At 36.2% G+C, this 18,494-nt stretch overlaps 1 protein-coding gene across 1 annotated transcript in view; it reads right to left on the bottom strand.

Annotated features, from left to right (window-relative positions):
• The window catches only part of LOC103607125 (ERC protein 2-like), a gene marked incomplete at its 3' end in the record, with an annotated part of 29,582 nt that overhangs the window by 990 nt on the left and 10,098 nt on the right, over positions 1-18,494 (bottom strand). Inside the window, exon 2 of the mRNA XM_008591665.1 lies at positions 10,611-10,766. Within this exon, the coding sequence (XP_008589887.1) occupies positions 10,611-10,766 (156 nt within the window). The remainder of the gene's footprint in view (positions 1-10,610; positions 10,767-18,494) is intronic.

Below are 18,494 nucleotides of genomic sequence, written 5' to 3'. Positions count from 1 at the left end.
AAGGAAGAAAGAAAGAAAAAGCAAGAAAGCAAGAAAGCAGCATGAGGGGTTCTGTTTTTGCTGACATTAAATATTGAGAACATAAAATACACATAAGATATAAGAAAAAATTATACAGGAAACATCTATCATTCAATTCATCAGAAAAGATCATTAGAATCATCATATCCCATCTCATTTCTATCTCCTCTCCCCCTTTAGAAATAATTACCACCCCAAATTTTGAGTTTGTCATTTCCTTGCTCATCTTATCATACATTTTTGTATCAATAAATAATATATTATTTGGTTTTATATGCTTTTAAACTTTATTTGTGCTCTGTATTTTTTTTTAGCACTTTGATTTTTCCTACTCAATCTTGTATCCTGGAGATTAAATCATGTTATCATACATGGAATTTATGCATTTTTTCACTGAGGAAGAGTATTCCATTGTAAGACTTCACCACAATTTATATGACCATTCTGTTGTTAACAGACATTTTGGCTTGTTCCTAGGCTTTTCCTACTACAAACAGTGCTATTCTGAAAATTCTTGTACATGTCCCTGGTACACATAGCAATAATTTTCTTGAATGGCTATCTGGAAGTTAAATTGCTGGACTACATAGCATGTACATCTTCGATTTCACTACATAAAACCAAAATGTTTTCCAAAGCAGTTATATTAATTTGCCTGATCACAAGCCAATCACTCTACATTTTTGCCAATATCTCATGTTGCTAGTCTTTAATATTTTTGCTAATTTGACATGAATTGTGGTAGATGGTCACCAGTTCCCTTCCTATTTGTACTCAAATGTCACCCCTCACAACTACAGGTGAAGTTTATTTACGTTCTCCTTGAAACTAGGCTGGAAATCTGGTGTGTCTTGCTTTATGACACAGTATATGGTCAGTTATCATAAGTGTACTTTGTATACCGTCTGCTTGAAAAGAGTATGTATCCAACAACTGTTGGGTGCAATATTCTATAATGTACATGATATTAGATAACACTACAATTTGGGTAGTTTAAGTCTTCCATTTTTTTATTTTTTTAAATCTGCCTCATCTGTTTATTACTTAGAGGGTGGGTTAAAAACATCCACTATATTGTGAAATAATCAATTTCTCCTTGTAGTTCTGCCAATTTTTTTAGCTCTAAAAATGGGTTTTTTTGCTTTAAAGTCTATGACAGCTTTCTTATGGTTAGTATTTGAATAGAGTGTCTTTTTCACTTTCAATGTATCTTTAATCTTATGTTATCAGTGTCTCTCGTATATCCACGTTCTTTTATCCTGTCTGACAAAATTTAGTGCAGCATTTATTATTATTATTATTATTATTATTATTATATATGTATATATGTGAGTTAATCTAACTATTTTATCTTGTACTTTCTGTATGTGCTACCATTTGTTTCTTCTCTTTTTTCCTTGCCTTATTTTGAATGATATTTTTTCTCATTCTGTTTTTTTCTTCTACTCATTAAGAAGTTTACTTTTATTTATATTTATTGTATTTGTTTTATTTTATTTATTTCCAATCTTTAGGCTACTACTCTACAAATTACAACTTTTACATTTTTAACTTATCTAAGTCTAAAGTCAATCTATATGTTTATCTTCTTTCTGAATAATATAAAGATCTTGAGCCACTTTAAGTCAGTCTCTACCCTCTTGACATACATTACTGTTGTCATGTATCTTAGTTATTTCCTGTTTTGTTTTTAACTCATTATTGATTTTCTTCGTTCATGTTTGCTTAAATTTACCCACAGATTTATCATTATCTTTGCTTGTTATTCATTCTTGCAACTCAGATATTTGGTTAAGAATCACCCTTTCCTTGAAATGTCTCTTAAATTTTCCTTTAGTGGGGTGGCAAACTCAATTTTTCTCTAAAAAAATCTCAATTTTATTCTTTTTTCTCAAATAGTATTGCTGAGTATTAAAAGTAACTTTTTAGATTAAGAGATATTTTCTCTCAGCACATTGAGGATATCATTCCACTATCTCTGGCTACCAGAAGCTATTGAGAAGTCAAGCTATAACCCCAAATTCATTATTTAAAGGTAATGGGACGTTTTTCCATTAGTTCCTTTTTTTTAAACAGCTATACTAAATTGTACTTCACATACCATATAATTCACCTGTTTTAAGCACGCAGTTGATGGGTTTTAGTATGTTGAAGGAATTGTGCAATCATCATCATAATCTAATTTTAGAAAACTTTCATCATCTTAAAAAGAAACTTTATAACCATTAGAAGTTACTCTCCTTTCTCCACCTCCCATCCCCAGTCCTAGGTAACCAATACTCTACTTTCTTTCTTGGAGAATTGCCTATTCCGGACATTTTATATAAATGGAATCACATGAGGTATCTTCAAAAAATTTATAGAAAATGTATATTATAAAAAACTATGCATAAATTGTGCAAAAATTTTTTTGTGCCAAAATAAACTTGGAAGAACAAACATCAAATTTATGGCATTTCTTTGAAGACTTGTAACAAGAAATGTAACATGGTTTTACCAGTACAATTCTGAAGACAATGCACAATTAAAGCCATGGTTATCAAGAGATGGAAGTGGCCCATTCAAAGCAAGAGTGGACCAGTCAAGAGCAGAGGTCACGGCAATGCCTTGAGTGATGCTCAAGGCACTTTGCTTGTTGACTTCCTGGAGGGCCAAAGAACAATCACATCNTTGCCCCAGAAGACCCTTTTGTTATGCACGAGGTCGGCGTGGTTGCATTTCAGAACGGAGAATGGAAAACAGCAGAAAAATGGTTTCTTGATGCTTTGGAAAAAATTAAAGCAATTGGGAATGAGGTAACAGTTGACAAATGGGAACCTTTGTTGAACAACTTAGGGCATGTCTGCAGAAAACTTAAAAAGTATGCAGAGGCATTGGATTACCACCGCCAGGCGCTGGTGTTGATTCCGCAAAATGCATCTACCTATTCTGCCATAGGATATATCCATAGTCTGATGGGCAACTTCGAAAATGCTGTGGACTATTTCCACACAGCCCTTGGTCTTAGGCGAGATGACACATTTTCTGTTACAATGCTTGGCCATTGCATCGAAATGTACATTGGTGATTCTGAAGCTTATATCTTGAGTGATGCTCAAGGCACTTTGCTTGTTGACTTCCTGGAGGGCCAAAGAACAATCACATCGGCTTGTTATGATAACGGTTGGAGAAAGTTAGACAAAGCTTTAATAGAGAAATGCCCACGAAAGCTTCACCAGAGAGTCCCCTTCACCAAGACAATGCTATTGCTCATTCCCTTCATCAAACATGGGCAATTTTGTGAGAGTTTTGATGAGAAATCACTAGGTATCCATCTTACAGTGCTGATTTGGCTCCTTCTGACATCTATTTGTTTCCTAATCTCAAAAAAATCTTTAAGGGCATCCATTTTTCTTCAGTTAATAATGTAAAAAAGACTGCATTGACATGGTTAAATTCCCAAGACCCTCTGTTGTTTAAGGATGGACTAAACGGCTGGTATAATCACTTACAAAAGTGTCTTGTACTTGAAAGAGCTATGTTGAGAAACAAAGTTTATATTTGTTATTTTTATTTTTTAATTCCATTTTTCCATGAACTTTTTGAAGTCCCTTTGTCCACTACGTTTACTTTGTGACTGGCTTTCTTCACATGGCACACTATTTTCAAGGTTTATCCATGTTGTAGCATGTATTAGTACTTCATTCCTTTTTACTGCCAAATAATATTCCATTGAGTAAAGACCCTATATCTTGTCTATCCATTTAACAATTGATAGACAGTTAGATTGTTTCCAGGCTTTGGCTATTATGAATAGTACTGCTAAAAATATAAATATATATAAATATATATGTATACACACACACACATATATGTACATATACACATATACACACACACACATATATGTACATATACACATATACACACACACACACCCCTTACCTAGGAGTGAAATCACTGGGCCATATGGCAAATGTATGTTTAGCATTTTGAGAAACTTTTTTTTTTTTTCCTTTTTGTCTTTTTTCGTGACCGGCAACGGATCACAACCCTCAGTGTCGCGCCCGCACCAGAGCGGGACCGGCCACGGGATCGCAACCCTCTTCTGCCCTCCCGCACCTCGCTCAGCCAGTGAGCGGCCAGTCTGTATGTGGGATCCGAACCCTCGGTGGGATCCGAACCCTCGGCGGGAGCGCCGCCGCGCTTCCCAAGCGGCGCACTGTAGCAGTGCGCCACCGGGCCGGCCCCATTTTGAGAAACTTTTAAACTGTTTTCCAAAGTTACTATACCATTTAACATTCCCACCAGGAATGTATAAGGGTTCCAATTTCTTTACACACTCACCAAAAATTATAATCTGTCTTTTTAACTATAGCTATTTCAGTGGGTGTGATGTGGTATCTCATTGTGGTTTTAATTTGTATTTATCTAATGACTAATAATATTAAGCATCTTTTCATGTATTTATTAGCCATTCATATATCTTCTTTGGACAAATGTTTTAGCTGCTTTTTAAGACTTTTTCTTTGCCTCTGAGATTTTGAAGTTTTACTTTGATGCAAATGGATAGATTTATTTTTATTATCCTATTTGGAATACTTTGGGCTTCCTGAATTGGTGGGTTGGTACCTGTCATCAGTTTGGAAAAATTCTTAGCCTTCATCTCTTCAGAAATGGCTGATATAAAAATAGGGATTTTGCCCCTACTCCATCTCTCTTTCACACTGGAACTCTGACTATACTTATGCTAGATCTTATGCTATCTTCCATGGATCTTAACTTGTCTTTCATGTTTTCCTTCTTTTTATCTTCTATTTGATTTCTTCTGTTTTGTTTTCCAGTTTTTTAAATCTCTCTTCTGCTCTGACCACTCGGCTGTTAAACCTACTCATTGAGCTTTTAAATTTCTATTTTTATATTTTCCCATTTCCAGACATTTTATTTGGTTCTCTTTAAATGTTTTTGGTGTTTTTATAGCCTCTTGCCTTTTGCTGATATTTTCAATCCCTTCTTTTATTTATTTGGATATATAAACATACTTATTTAATAGTCATGTCTTATAATTCGAACTTCTGAAGTCTTTGTTTTCTGGTTCTGCCATTTGTTCTTTCTACTCGCTCTCACTTACGATGGATTGTTTTCTTGCAGGCTTTGTAATTTTTTTTTTTAATTGTGTACTCATGTTTTTTGGAACTTCATCTGGACAAATACTTCGAGGCCTAAGTCAAACATGTGGTCCTCCAGAGCATTTGCCTCTGCCAATACCTAGGGGCACTACCAAGCAAGGAACCCTTTAAACTACATTCTCTACTTGAAGTTTTTGGATCATCTCACACAACACATCTGTTGAAGAGCCATCTGTGGTTATGGATTCTTAAAACTAGTTTATTCACCTTTCACTTGGCTCAAAGTTTTAAAATAGATTATTTCCCCTCAAGTCCCCTAGTCTAAGTGGGAGGAGGGGTAGAGTGGGAAGGTTATTTTAGTTTTCCCTTGCACTAATAGTGTAGTTGTCTGGGATTCCACCCTGTATGTGGTGGTACTAGTGGGGTTCCCATTAGATGCTTTATCTTGAGCAGGCCCAGCTTTCTGTCTCTTTTCTCCAATGTCTTTGTGACTGTAAAAATGAAAGCACAAGTTCACCTGTCTGATAAACAACAAGAATAGATAACCCATGCTTATCACACAAGTTCTCTGCTATGGCTTGGCTTTGACCCTTGAGATTCTTTCCCGCTTTATATCTCATAAGGACATTTTAAAATACATGTTTTAAAAATATATTTCATTCAGCATGTTTTGTTGTTTTCAGCAACCCACCTACTGACAAACAGCTCCACATGAACAGCACAGTATGCTTAACAAGGAGTGAGACCTCCATCTTCAGAAGGGTTCAGGTCACAAGACTTACTGGAAGGGTTGATAAGGAAGGAAATCCCATTTGCAAGGAGAAGTCAGACTACATCACGGAACAAACAGGTTTCATCTTTCTTGCCAAACATAAAAAATTCGTAGTGGCTGAACGGGAAATGGTCTTGGGAAGAATTCTGAGTATGCTTTAAGGTTCTCTGGGAAAGATTGTTTATTAATGTGCCCTGGTATATGTAAGCAAGTGTGCAATTCATGAAAAACATTACTTCTTTATAATTTAATAAATCATGAGTCTATGGTCATTTTTATCTGGAACAAAAGTAAGAAGTTCTCTCTCACACATACAACAAGAATGGAATATAAATAAAAAGAAGGAATTAGGATTACCTAAAATAATAAAAGTAATTAAAATCTGTTGTGATCAGCATTATGAGCACTCTTCTCAGGGGATATGGCCCCCAAATCATATCCAGTTGTAGCTGACAGCACAGGATATAATTGATTCCACATATGAAACTGATTCATCTGAAATTAATGCTCAAAAAACTTTAAACTCAACACGCCTAAGCAAAAATGATGTTTATAATAAAAAAAAAAAAAAAAAAAAAAAAAAAACGATTTTTGCTAACTTCCACAAATACCAGAGTAGAAATCTAGTATGGGGGTGGGAGTATTGGAACAGAAATTTGAATGAAATTAACTTGATCAACAAAAGGGTGTTTAACACAAAGTAATGGCATGGCAGGTTCTTCATACACCTACTTTATTCAATAAAAATAGATTGAAAAAAATAGATTGATAATGATAAAACTATTTCAGTCTATAAATATTAAATAGGCAGTGGGTTTAAATAGCTTTCAGACTATCACTGCCATGAGGTAAATTTTAAATAAATATTTATGCAGACAATAACAGAAAAAGGCTTTCCTAAAGGGAATATAGTTACAAAGTAAAAAATCATAATCTTCCATTAAAATATGCCTTTTCCTTCTTTTACAGCCATAAACTCAATAAAAATGGAAAGTGATGCAATCAAACATACATGAGAACCGAGGCTGGGGAAGGTCTGTCTCTGTGATGGCCAGAAGAAAATCCAATCGGAATTACATCACATGCTTTATATGAAGTCCATGTGGACGTCAGGCACACTTCATCCCGTCTAAAAATTCTTCCCCCACTTACGTCTGTGACACAACCAACACCCCGAAAAAAACACTCTGCCAAGGAAAACAGCTTCTTTTTCACTGGAGATATGGCCCTCATGTCTAGAAAGTGATACGCTTATTATCATGCAGTTTGGGTTATGAGGTTGGTAATCCATCATAGGTTTATAAGAAAATGTGTTACAAATTCAGAATAAAAGAGGAGATCTAAGACAGCAGAGTGGCGTCTTTGGCAAACAATGAAAACAGAGGGGGCAGCTAACATAGAAATACAGGGATCAGTAGATGAAAAATGTGTTAGACTAGGAACAAAGCCTTGTACAGAAAGGGGACGCCATCATTCTTTCCCCACCAGAAAAACAATTATTTATATGGTACATTCCATTCTCAAAGGCTTAATGGTGCTCCTGAAAGTAACTCGTGCTTTCCATGTCCTCTTAGATCTACCTATCACGGTCTGATTCTTCTAAGCCTACAGAGTTGGGGTAGGAATGAGAGTTTGTAACAGGGGAGAGTTGCACAGAGTAGGAGGACACCCAGAGTCTCCGTTCTGGGACAACATTCCTGTGCCAAAGGATTTACAAGATGCCGGGATTTCTACCCTGGCCAACTCTGTCTGGTATCCTGCTTTCGCACAAACAGAGATTCTAAAACTCTGCTTTTACATTTTTGCAACCCACATCCTCCACCCTTCCAAAAAATGTTACATCATGGTTTTTCTATGATAACATATTTATAAAACCATGCTAGGTCTTCTCTGCTACTTAATTTATCCACAGAGCTTTCAAGAGGACCTACCAGTTCTAACCATCATCTCAGCATCAAAATGGAGGTGCATGCCCTTTCACATGGCTATCTAAAATACTTGCTTTCCCTCCAGGCTACATACTTTATTCATTTTTTTTCCCCCTTTTTGTCTTTTTTCGTGACCGGCAACGGGATCGCAACCCTCAGTGTCCTGCCCGTACCGCGACCGGCAACGGGACCGCAACCCTCGGTGTCGCGCCCGCACCGCGCTCAACCAGTGAGCGGACAGGTCTCTATATGGGATCCGAACCCTCGGTGGGAGTGCCGCCGCGCTCCCAAGCGCCGCACTCTACCGAGTGTGCCACCGGGCTGGCCCCATACTTTATTCATTTTAAGAATTAATGCAACAGCATTCCCAAGCTTAAATAAAAAATCACACTCACCTCTCAGAGTAGGGGAATTAAGAAAAACAAGTAATTAATGATATAAAGTATAAGCAATAAATGTAATGGTTCATATCAACAAGAACATTCTTTCAATGGGGAAAATACACAAAACTGACTTTTACTAGCACTTTTTAGTAATGTTTATCAGTCTATAAGGGATATGTACATGACATTATAAAAACTCATTTTTATTTGAATTTCTTAGAAGTCCATTTTCCCATTAGTCAGTTTAAATATAACATTATTATATTATTATTACTGTCATTATTATATTTGGTGTTACTTCTTCAATACTAATGTTCATAATTATTAGCTACTTTCTTGAGCCAGGTACTTTAACTGTATTATTTCATTTAATCTTCATTTATCCCTTTAAGCCACCCTCTAAGGATGGTGTTGTTGCCACCATTTTATGGAAGAGGACAGTGTGGTTGAGTGACTTAAGTCACCCAAGGCCATGCAGCTAGCAAGGGCAGGCTAGAGATTTGCCAGAGTCTACTTTAGTCTTCAGCATGCACTCTCTCCACCTCACTCCACTGCTCTCCTCAAACATTCTTTTGACCTGACTGCATTTGGAACCCTTAAGAGTACCTAAGCATTAAAAGTTAAATCTAACTCAAGGATTGATAGTCTCTCAGACAAATGCAGGCTAATAAAGGTCATGACTTGCTTGCTGAAGACCATATAAATGTTTTATTCATCTGGACAGAGTCCATGATCAGGGTCAGAGTTTGCAAATTTCATGGGCTTTTCAGCTGTAGAATGGTTTGAACAATCTACCATTGTTGAATGACAAGGTGGGGAGGAAAAGTTTAAGCCGAAGCAGAAATTTCACCCAAACTTCTTGAGTTCACTCATATCTGTGCCTCTGGTCTTCATTGCCAGAGTGATTTGAGCACTGCCTGCAGTTCGCCCTAGTGCTGTGTTTGCTGCACCTCATCCCAACTCTGAGAGGGAAGGACTGCAAAAAAGAAACCAGAAGGGAGGACTGAGCAGAGAAATCCATTCTGCATTTTGTGGCAGTCCTGAAAGGAAGTGGTTACTTTCAAATCCATTGGACATTCTCCTTCTCATATCTCTACTCCTTGATCCACATTTTTAGTCATAATCTCAGTGTCTACTTAGAGACAGAAAGTTGGCAGAAATAAGCACAGTTTCTATTATATTCCCTGAAGAAACATATATGCATACACACACATACATACATAGTGAAGAAAATGCTAAATAATATTATTTCCTCTCTATAATTTGCAAACTCTGCAAGGAGTATGCATGTAGTTCACAACTGTTAAAATTATTCAAACATTATTTTCTCCCCTCTCCCACAGCTTTCTCACAGAAGTCTGCATTACTATAATTCTGCTACATTTTATAAGGCAATGAAGATGATTAAAACCTATAACAAAAACAGGAACATTTAAGAGCAAGTAGTAAAAAAAAAAATTTTTTTTAATTGGTATGGTTGTTATTTTCAGAAGCAAAATGATATAAATAGAGGAATAGATGAGAGCATCTCAAAGTCTTAAAAGACTTATTTGGGGCTATTCATAAATTGAATAATTATACATATGTAAAAATAATGGATATTCAGATGCACAGTCCATTTACAGCCCAAAGTTCAATTTTAAAAAATATAAGCCAGATTCTTCAAAACTGGCAATAGCAATATAAATTAATGGAGCAGGTTACTCTAATAATATTTTATAAATATTCCACAATAATAAGAATAATACTATCAACGACAGTGCCTGATATTTGTTTAATGCTTTCTAGAGATCAGAAAAGGGACTAAGAACTTTAAACGAATAATCTCTTGGAATCTTCAGAGCAATCCAATGATGTAGGTACTCTTCTTATTCCTATTTGACGGATGAAAAAACTGAAGCTTAGACAGTTTGAATAATTTGAGTAAAGGGCAGCATTGACATTCAAAATCATTTATGTCTTAAACATGTTAAACCCAAAATGTCTAAATAACATTGAAATGAGTTAAATTGGCTTGTAAGAGCAATAGTTTTTGAGACAATCACTTTTTAAGGAAAGGCAGGAAATTTTGGAGTGACAGCAACTTAAAGAAAAATAGCAAACAAACATGTTAACTGTGGAAACTGGGAAGAAAGAGGACTATAAATATGTTAATTCCCAAGACAGGAACTCATTAGAAAAGTACGAAAAAAAAAAAAATTCACCAGTTTTTTCCCGATTGCTTTTTGGAACCTATATTTCTGTACTAAAAATCTTCAGCATTCTTCTCTATTGTCTATATATTTCATGATGTAACATAAAGCAGGTTATGTATGTGGGTATTTCGGAAAAGTATGTATGTAAACTGTAACTTTCTAGTCACACCAAGAATATAAAAATTCATAACTCTAGACCATACCTTGGTCTTCATAAACTTGGAGTGACTTTTGTAAACCTCTATTTGCTTAATCTCTTCTTCACGGTCCTCAGTGTTCAGCACACCATTGGCTTTTAACATCTGGATCTCATCCTCAAGATCCCTTATGTTTCGCTCCAATGAAGCGATTTTTGTGTCCTGTTGGTAAAAAAACAAAAGAAAAAGAAAAAAATTTTTTTCAGCATCATCAAAATGGAATTTAAGAAAGCATTTTTGCTAATAATACATTAACTTTGATGTAGACATAGCCCCGAATTCAGATCGATTTATTTTTTTCACTTCTGTGGATCATTTGTGATGTTATTGCTTAAACTCCCCATCAGGATCATGGTTCAATACAATACAGAGACCTACCTAGATATGTCTGCCTAATATCTGGAAATCAAACCACAAAGCAACAGGGATAAAAAGTAATTTAAAGTGTTAAAAAACTAAATTGAAACACCATTTAAGTGGGCAAATTTATTATTTTTTTTAATTTTTTTTTTTTTTTTTCCTTTTTTGTGTCCGGCAACGGATCGCAACCCTCAAGGCAGGAGCACCACTGCGCTCCCAAGCGGCACACTGTAGCAGTGCGCCACCGGGCCGGCCCCAAATTTATAATTTGGGATATAGTTTACCAGTGTGAATGTTTGAATACACTTGTAAACACAAAAATGGGTTGTTCATGTGTATGTTCTATAGCTGGTTTTATAAGGCATGCTTGGAATTTGATTCTGATAGAGAAGGAAGTTCAAATCCACCAAACGGGGAAAAGATTTTCATCAAAAATACAGACATAAGTGAAATTAAATAATTGACTCTTCACTTAGTATGACTGCTACTCTAAATATTGAAAATTTATAGCAACTAGAAATAACATATCACAACGTCATGATTTAACTGGTGAGCAGTCAGGTCTCTACGTGACAAAAAACCTGACTACCTTGCAGGGCATGTTTAACCTTCTGATTTACAGAGCCAAAAATCTGGAAATATTACATTCAGATGTGGGATTAAGTGAAAAGAAAACAACCAATGACAGCCTCTATACACGAGATAGAGCATAATAAGACACAATGCAATAGAAAGTAGAGAGAGCTCTAACAGGGCAACAAAACAGAGAAGCGCAAAAATATTTCCTCAGCCTCAGGTATTAGTCTCAGATCAGTCTTTGGAATGAAATGTGTTGGAAGTTTGCCTTTAAGTTTTCTCACTGTCCCCATCTATCTGCCGTTTTATTGCACAGATTCAAGGAGCGTGTATGAATTTACACTGAATGTTACAAAAACCAAGCCACTAATTTTTTTTTTTACCAACTCATTTTTTTAGAATCTGAAAGATTAAGAATTCCAAAAGCAAAGACAATGAATGGGTTATTCTATTTATAAATAACTCATTTTAAAAAATGCAACAAATATGTCTTTCCTGACTTTGTGACTATTGTCTATTTTATTTTTCTATATGAAATGCTCTATGGCATATCTCATGTGGCAATAATAATTTTTTTTTTTTTTGGTGGCTGGCTGGAACAGGGATCTGAACCTGTGACCTTTGTGTTATAAGGCTGTGCCCTAACGAAATATAATAATAATTATCATCATTAACATTGAGGCCGGCCCGTGGCTCACTCGGTAGAGTGTGGTGCTGATAATACCAAGGCCACCGGTTCGGATCCTATATAGGGATGGCCGGTTTGCTCACTGGCTGAGCGTGGTACTGATAACATTGTCATGATGTTCAAAGGAGAAAAAGGAGGAGCAGTGACAACTACTCATTGAACTCTATTATGTGCCAGGAACTGAGTGCTCTAAGTGCTGTACTCACTTTTGTTATTCTCAGAAAACCCCCAAGAAGATGAAATTAAAAGATTCTGAAAATTTCAAGATTATTATAAAATGTTACATTCTGTAGTATTTCATTTTCTTTTAAAAATAATACCTTTTGTATTTTTTCCAGTTATAAAAGCAATATTCTTCAAATTCACAGAAAATGGAGAAAATCTCCTCTAATTCTACTATCCAGAGTTTTTATGTATGTCCTGTATTTTTCTATTTTAGAAGCAATTTTCTGCCAGTATTTTTCTATTTCAGATGCAGTTTCTGGAAATCATGTATACTACCAGTTTGAACAGGGGGGTGTTAGGGCCAAATGTTTGTATTTGCTCAAAATTTATATGTTGAAGCCTTTACCCCCAATGTGACAGTATTTGATGATGGGGCCTTTGGGAGGTATTTAGGATCAGTCAGGATGGTGGGGCCCTAATGATGGGATTAGTACCCTTCCAAGAAGATATACCAGGCAGCATGTGGGTGACTATCCACAAGTCAGGAAGAGAGCCCTCACCAGAACCCAACCATGCTGGCATCCCAATCTCAGAATTCCAGCCTTCAGAACTGTGAAAAAACAAATTTCCACTGTTTAGGCCACCCAGTCTATGGAATTTTGTTAAGGCAGCCCAAGCTGACAAATATAGAGGATCATATTTAGTGATTCATCTGAGCTGTGAGAACTCCACAGATAAAAAGATAAGCGATGATAAAAGTGCTACGGGAAAAGAACTTCTAAACGGTCATAAGAGTCTCCCCAAATAAATTAGGGTCACTTTAAATCAACACTTTTTTCTGAGTATAAAATTGAGATATGCTCATTACAGAAAACTTGAAAAACTATATAGATAAATGTGATTATCCATAACCCATTACCCAGATATACCCACTATTAACATTTTTATTTATTCCCAAGAAAGCTTTAAAATTACACTTTCACCTTAAAACATACAAAAAGATATCAATTAAAACTCTAATCAGTATGATGTAGATTTCCTCTCTCTATGAGATACAAATTGGCCATTGATGAGATCTGTAAATACCTAAGTACAATCTTTAAGAGTTTACAGATAGCTAAGTACAATCTTTATTGTAGAATCTTTATTTTTCCTATATAAAATCTCCTGGGATTTCAGACCAAAGTTTACAGTGACCATATTTATATGTACGTATGTATACACATATATACCTATATAAACACGTGTGTGTGTGTGCACACATACCACAATACACTTTGTAGTCCTCACATCTAAGACCTTAGTTTTTCGATAGCACTTGGTAGAATTTCAGCTCTCAATCATGTAGACAGGGGAGAAGGATTTGATTCCTCACAAACCCTCAGTTTTCTTCTCAGTCAAGTCTCCAGGCTTTAATTAGCACTGACCACAGCTGCCAACTTCTAAATGGAACTTTTCACTGGACTCTAATGAATTACATACTGCTAAAGGAAGATCAGAACTAGGTTAAGACAGAGAATTTCTTATCACAGCAAAGCTTCTTGAACTATATACATCTGAGTTAAAATTTCACCAAATGGCAAAACATATTTCAAAAATAATATTTTTCACTTTTACTAATTTTCTTAAATTAACCAACAACTTTCTTTTTCTTCACAAATTTCTTTTTTCCTTTAGCCACGGGTGTCCCAAAACACAAAAAGAAAAGAAAAAATAAATGAGTATCGTGGGAGGCACCTTAATAAGGATCTATTTGTTCTGTCCTTGTTTATATTTCTGTTCTTATACAAGAAGTCAACTTCAAAAGCAGTAGAACTCATACTTAAAATCACTAGCATAGAGAAAAGCAGATAGGAGAATATCATTAGGATCCAGAGAGGAGAGCAGATATAAAATAGACATATTAGATGGGTTTTGTGCCTAAGAAGATATTCAAAATTACTTAAAATCACTAGCATAGAGAAAAGCAGATAGGAGAATATCATTAGGATCCAGAGAGGAAAACAGATATAAAATAGACATATTAGATGGGTTTTGTGCCTAAGAAGATATTCAAAACGCTGAGTGAGCCATAGAAAGGCTGAGGAAATAAAAGCATGAAAATCAAAGGTAAACGAAATGGCTGCCACGTTCATCAACTGTCTCAGGTCAAAGAATTCAGGGAGAAGGAATTTTATCTTTTTCTTTTTAAAAATATCTCTAAAACTAAGATAAACAACTAAAAACTTACATAGTTAAGGGGGACTATGGAAGTCCATATCAAATCTTGATATGGCTGAATGTGGTACACATATGTCATCTTTCAGAACAAACACTGAATGCATATGCTCAATAACTCTAAGCACTGGTCTAGAATGGAGAGGAAAAAAAACTTGAGTGATAGCAATCTATAGCATACATGTCCTAAGAAAAACAAAAGATTATTAAAAAGAGAGAGAGAGAGAGAGAGAGAGAGAGAAAAGGCAGAAATAAACTTATTTCAGTCTGCCCACACAACTTTCATCCTCGTTGCTCTCATTGCTGCACTCGTGGGCTGGTACTAATACTCATGGCTGGCTCAAGAATTAGCAGGATGGGTAAATGCCTGCCAGGGGTCCAGTTCCAGGGGTTTGTTTATTAGTTGACCACCAAATACCCATTTTGCATCTTTCAGACGACAGATGTAACAGAGTCTTGGATATGAAATTTAAGTAAGAGTTATGATCTACAACTTATGTCTAAAATTTTTATAAGTATTATGAATGTGGGGACAAAAATCATTTGAAAGAGATATTCAATTTGTATTTCTTTTCTAACTAATGGGGACGGAAGCAAACTTGTTTTAGATGGGGCATTTTCCCTGAAAAATTTTTTTCCATATTATTATAGTCCATAACCAAAATGTAGTATAAGAACAACACAATTTCATGGTTGTCCCATCTCAAGACTATCTGAAAAATGTCACCTGAGACATGAGGTGGTGAGTTCTGGGAGGATAGGAGTAAACATCTGTTCTTTCACTGCTGTAGTCTTAAGTGCTGGGCTCAGAGCAGGCTCTCAGTAAACCACTTTTTAAGTGACAGAAACTGACAAGTTTCTGGATATTTAAGCCCCTACTTATTTTAAATTGGGATAATTGTGGCAATTTTTCCCTTGCAGAACCAAAATCATTGTTTTAACTCTCTAACTTAGTAATATAACCCTAAGCTTAACATAATTATTATAGTCCTATTTTTTTTCAAGAACTGACTTCTTTATTGGGCTAAATAAAATTAAATAGAATACTTTGCTGCAGGACTTCCCAGAATTCTAACGTGCATTGGGAATCTCTAATAAAAATTTCTCAAACTTATTTCACCCCCAAGCCCCCCTTTCACAGGGCATTTGAGTCCTGTAGACCTTGGGAAAACCTACTATATATTGTATTTCAATTTCCCCATCTCTAAGGAAGGCCCACAATTATCTGCTTCTAGAGCTTGTTTATTTGTGAAACATAATCAAGATGTGTGTTTGAAAATAACTGAATAAATTGTTTTAAAATATCAGTTATAAATAACATGTTCAGATGAAGAAAACTCTTTGGTGATTGGAGAGTAAATATTACTCCACTGTCTAAAATTTCACTTTTCAGGATGTTACAAAATGTGTCTTCAGTCACTCAAGTTCTTTTCTCTCTATTCTAGATCAGTGCTTAGAGTTATAAAAGCATGTGTTTAGTATAAGTTCTCTTATTCATTCATTCACTCAACAAATATATACTGGGCACCAGACACTTTGCCAGGTGTGTGAGATAACAGGTAGATCTCAACAAGATTCATGGGCAACCTTCTCTCTCTCACATGGAGTACCATCTAGATCCTTGCTCCTCAAGGTGGGGACCAGCAGTATCGACATCACCTGGGGGCTTTTTAGACATGCATAATCTCAGGTCCCCAAACCCAGAACCACTGAATCTGAATCTGCATTTTCACAAGGTCCTCAGGTGATTCAAGCGTTATTAATGACTGCAGGTGTCCAGAAGACACAAGGGACAAGACTGACCATTGCAGAAGAGACAAGGGCAACATTGCTGGCCAACTACATTTTGTACAATACAGAAGTACTTTCAAGAGTTATCCAACTTGGCATAAATGTACAGCAACTCTGGGAGTAAACTTTCTGGAGCATCTTTGCCAGTCAGGATGCCATCATTACTCTTTTTGTGTTTGTCAAACATTATGTTCCCCTTAAACAGCAAGAAACAGATTTCAATTCCTCTCTAGGAACTGCGAACACTGAAATTGTGGGTGGGTGGAACATCAAAAAAAGCAATATCATTTAGTTACAAAAAGTGACAATTATGTTATTGCTGAGTGTCACAATGTGCTTTCCTTTCAAATACAGTAAGAATTACTGGTTTTATTTTAATATCAGGTCATGAAAGAAAACAGAAGCAGTTTTTACAGAGCATGGAATTCACCGTGATCACATATCAGTCTACGGACTTTGATCAACAAACTTAGGGCCAATTTGGTTTAAAGAAGACGTGATCTAATGTGCAGGAAACGTCCCTACATAATTATATTACACTTTATTTAGAATAAAATTCTAAACTATTATTACTGTATACCACAGAGGCTCTTGAAGACTTAACTTTTAAGAATGATCTAGTCATAGCTGCAAACGTAACTGAGCAGCCCTTGGTCTTTGGCTATCTGAGTAAAGCCTTGCCTCTGGAAGGATTTACTGTGTGGGATAACCATGGTCATATGAACCCAAGTGAAGCACTCCAGAAAGAAGTTGACTTAGCCCCTTGGTCTTTGGCTATCTGAGTAAAGCCTTGCCTCTGGAAGGATTTACTGTGTGGGATAAGCATGGTCATATGAACCCAAGTGAAGCACTCCAGAAAGAAGTTGACTTAGCCCTAAGACACATTAGGAGGAAAAACAAATACCAAAAATCAAAAACTCATCTTCTCGGGCCTTATCAAACTTAAAAAGATGATGACCTAGATGAGAAGATGACAGGAGACATGATGGGTTTTGCTGGTGATGTTGTTTCTGCATTTGTCTGTTCATAGAAGTGGTATCTAATTCTTTATGGCAAAGTGTACAAGCACAGAATCAGGTTGGACTAGGTCAAATTAGAAGCAGTTAGAGTGCTTTTATGTTTCTTTTCCTGCTCTCATTTACCTACTTCTGACTTATTCTTCATGAAGCCCATGCCCTGGGAATGCATCCTTCCTGTCGTCCTGTCTGTGCACACTGCTAATGATCCATGGCAGAAGATGTGTGTCTAGGTGTTCTTGTGGGACACTGTGTGACCTTTGAGGTTTTGGTCTCCATGTATGAATTTGCTGTTGTTGCTAATGGACTCAAGTCTAACAAAAAGAGCTAATGATAAAACATTCCAGATAGATCATGTGGAAAGGTGAAAAATCTGACTCTTAGGGAGTTTCAACCCTGGATGCAAATCTGAGCTTAGGCTTTTACATTTTGGGGCAGTATACTCAGCTTCTCTGAAATAAGATCATTCTCAAAACTACAAGTAGGGAGTTGAGTCCAACCAATCTCTCTCCCCCACTGCAAGACCCCATTGCAGTAGCCCCTGCACCTATGGCCAAGGCTCCCCTAGAATGAAGTCTTCCTTACCATCTTTTAAAAAAAAAGGAAAGAAAATTACAAGCAATGTATAATGCATCATGGAAACTCCCCCAGGAGAGTGAAGGGTTGCCATTATTATCATAAAAAATGTAGTAAGTCTCTACCAATTCCCCAGTTCTGTTAGGTACACAGGCAGAAGACAGTGGCTTCCATTTTTATTTCACTCTGTTTAACATTGTGAGCATGCTCCTAACCTTGCTAATCCTATAACCTGAAGTTGTTATGAGAATTAAATGAGTAACATGTAAATCTTCTAGAATATATAATAGCTAACATATAGGAGATGCTAAATAAACTTCACCTGCCCTCCCATTTCTTTTTTTTTTTTTTTTTCCTTTTTGTCTTTTTTCATGACCGGCAACGGATTGCAACCCTCAGTGTCGCACCCGTACCGGACCGGGACCGGCAACGGGATCGCAACCCTCAGTGTTGCACCCGTACCGGACCGGGACCGGCAACGGGATCGCAACCCTCAGTGTT

Source organism: Galeopterus variegatus, unplaced genomic scaffold (assembly GCF_000696425.1).
Source record: "Galeopterus variegatus unplaced genomic scaffold, G_variegatus-3.0.2 Scaffold7145, whole genome shotgun sequence".
Classification (NCBI taxonomy): domain Eukaryota; kingdom Metazoa; phylum Chordata; class Mammalia; order Dermoptera; family Cynocephalidae; genus Galeopterus; species Galeopterus variegatus.
This window is presented reverse-complemented; position numbering and strand designations above follow the sequence as displayed.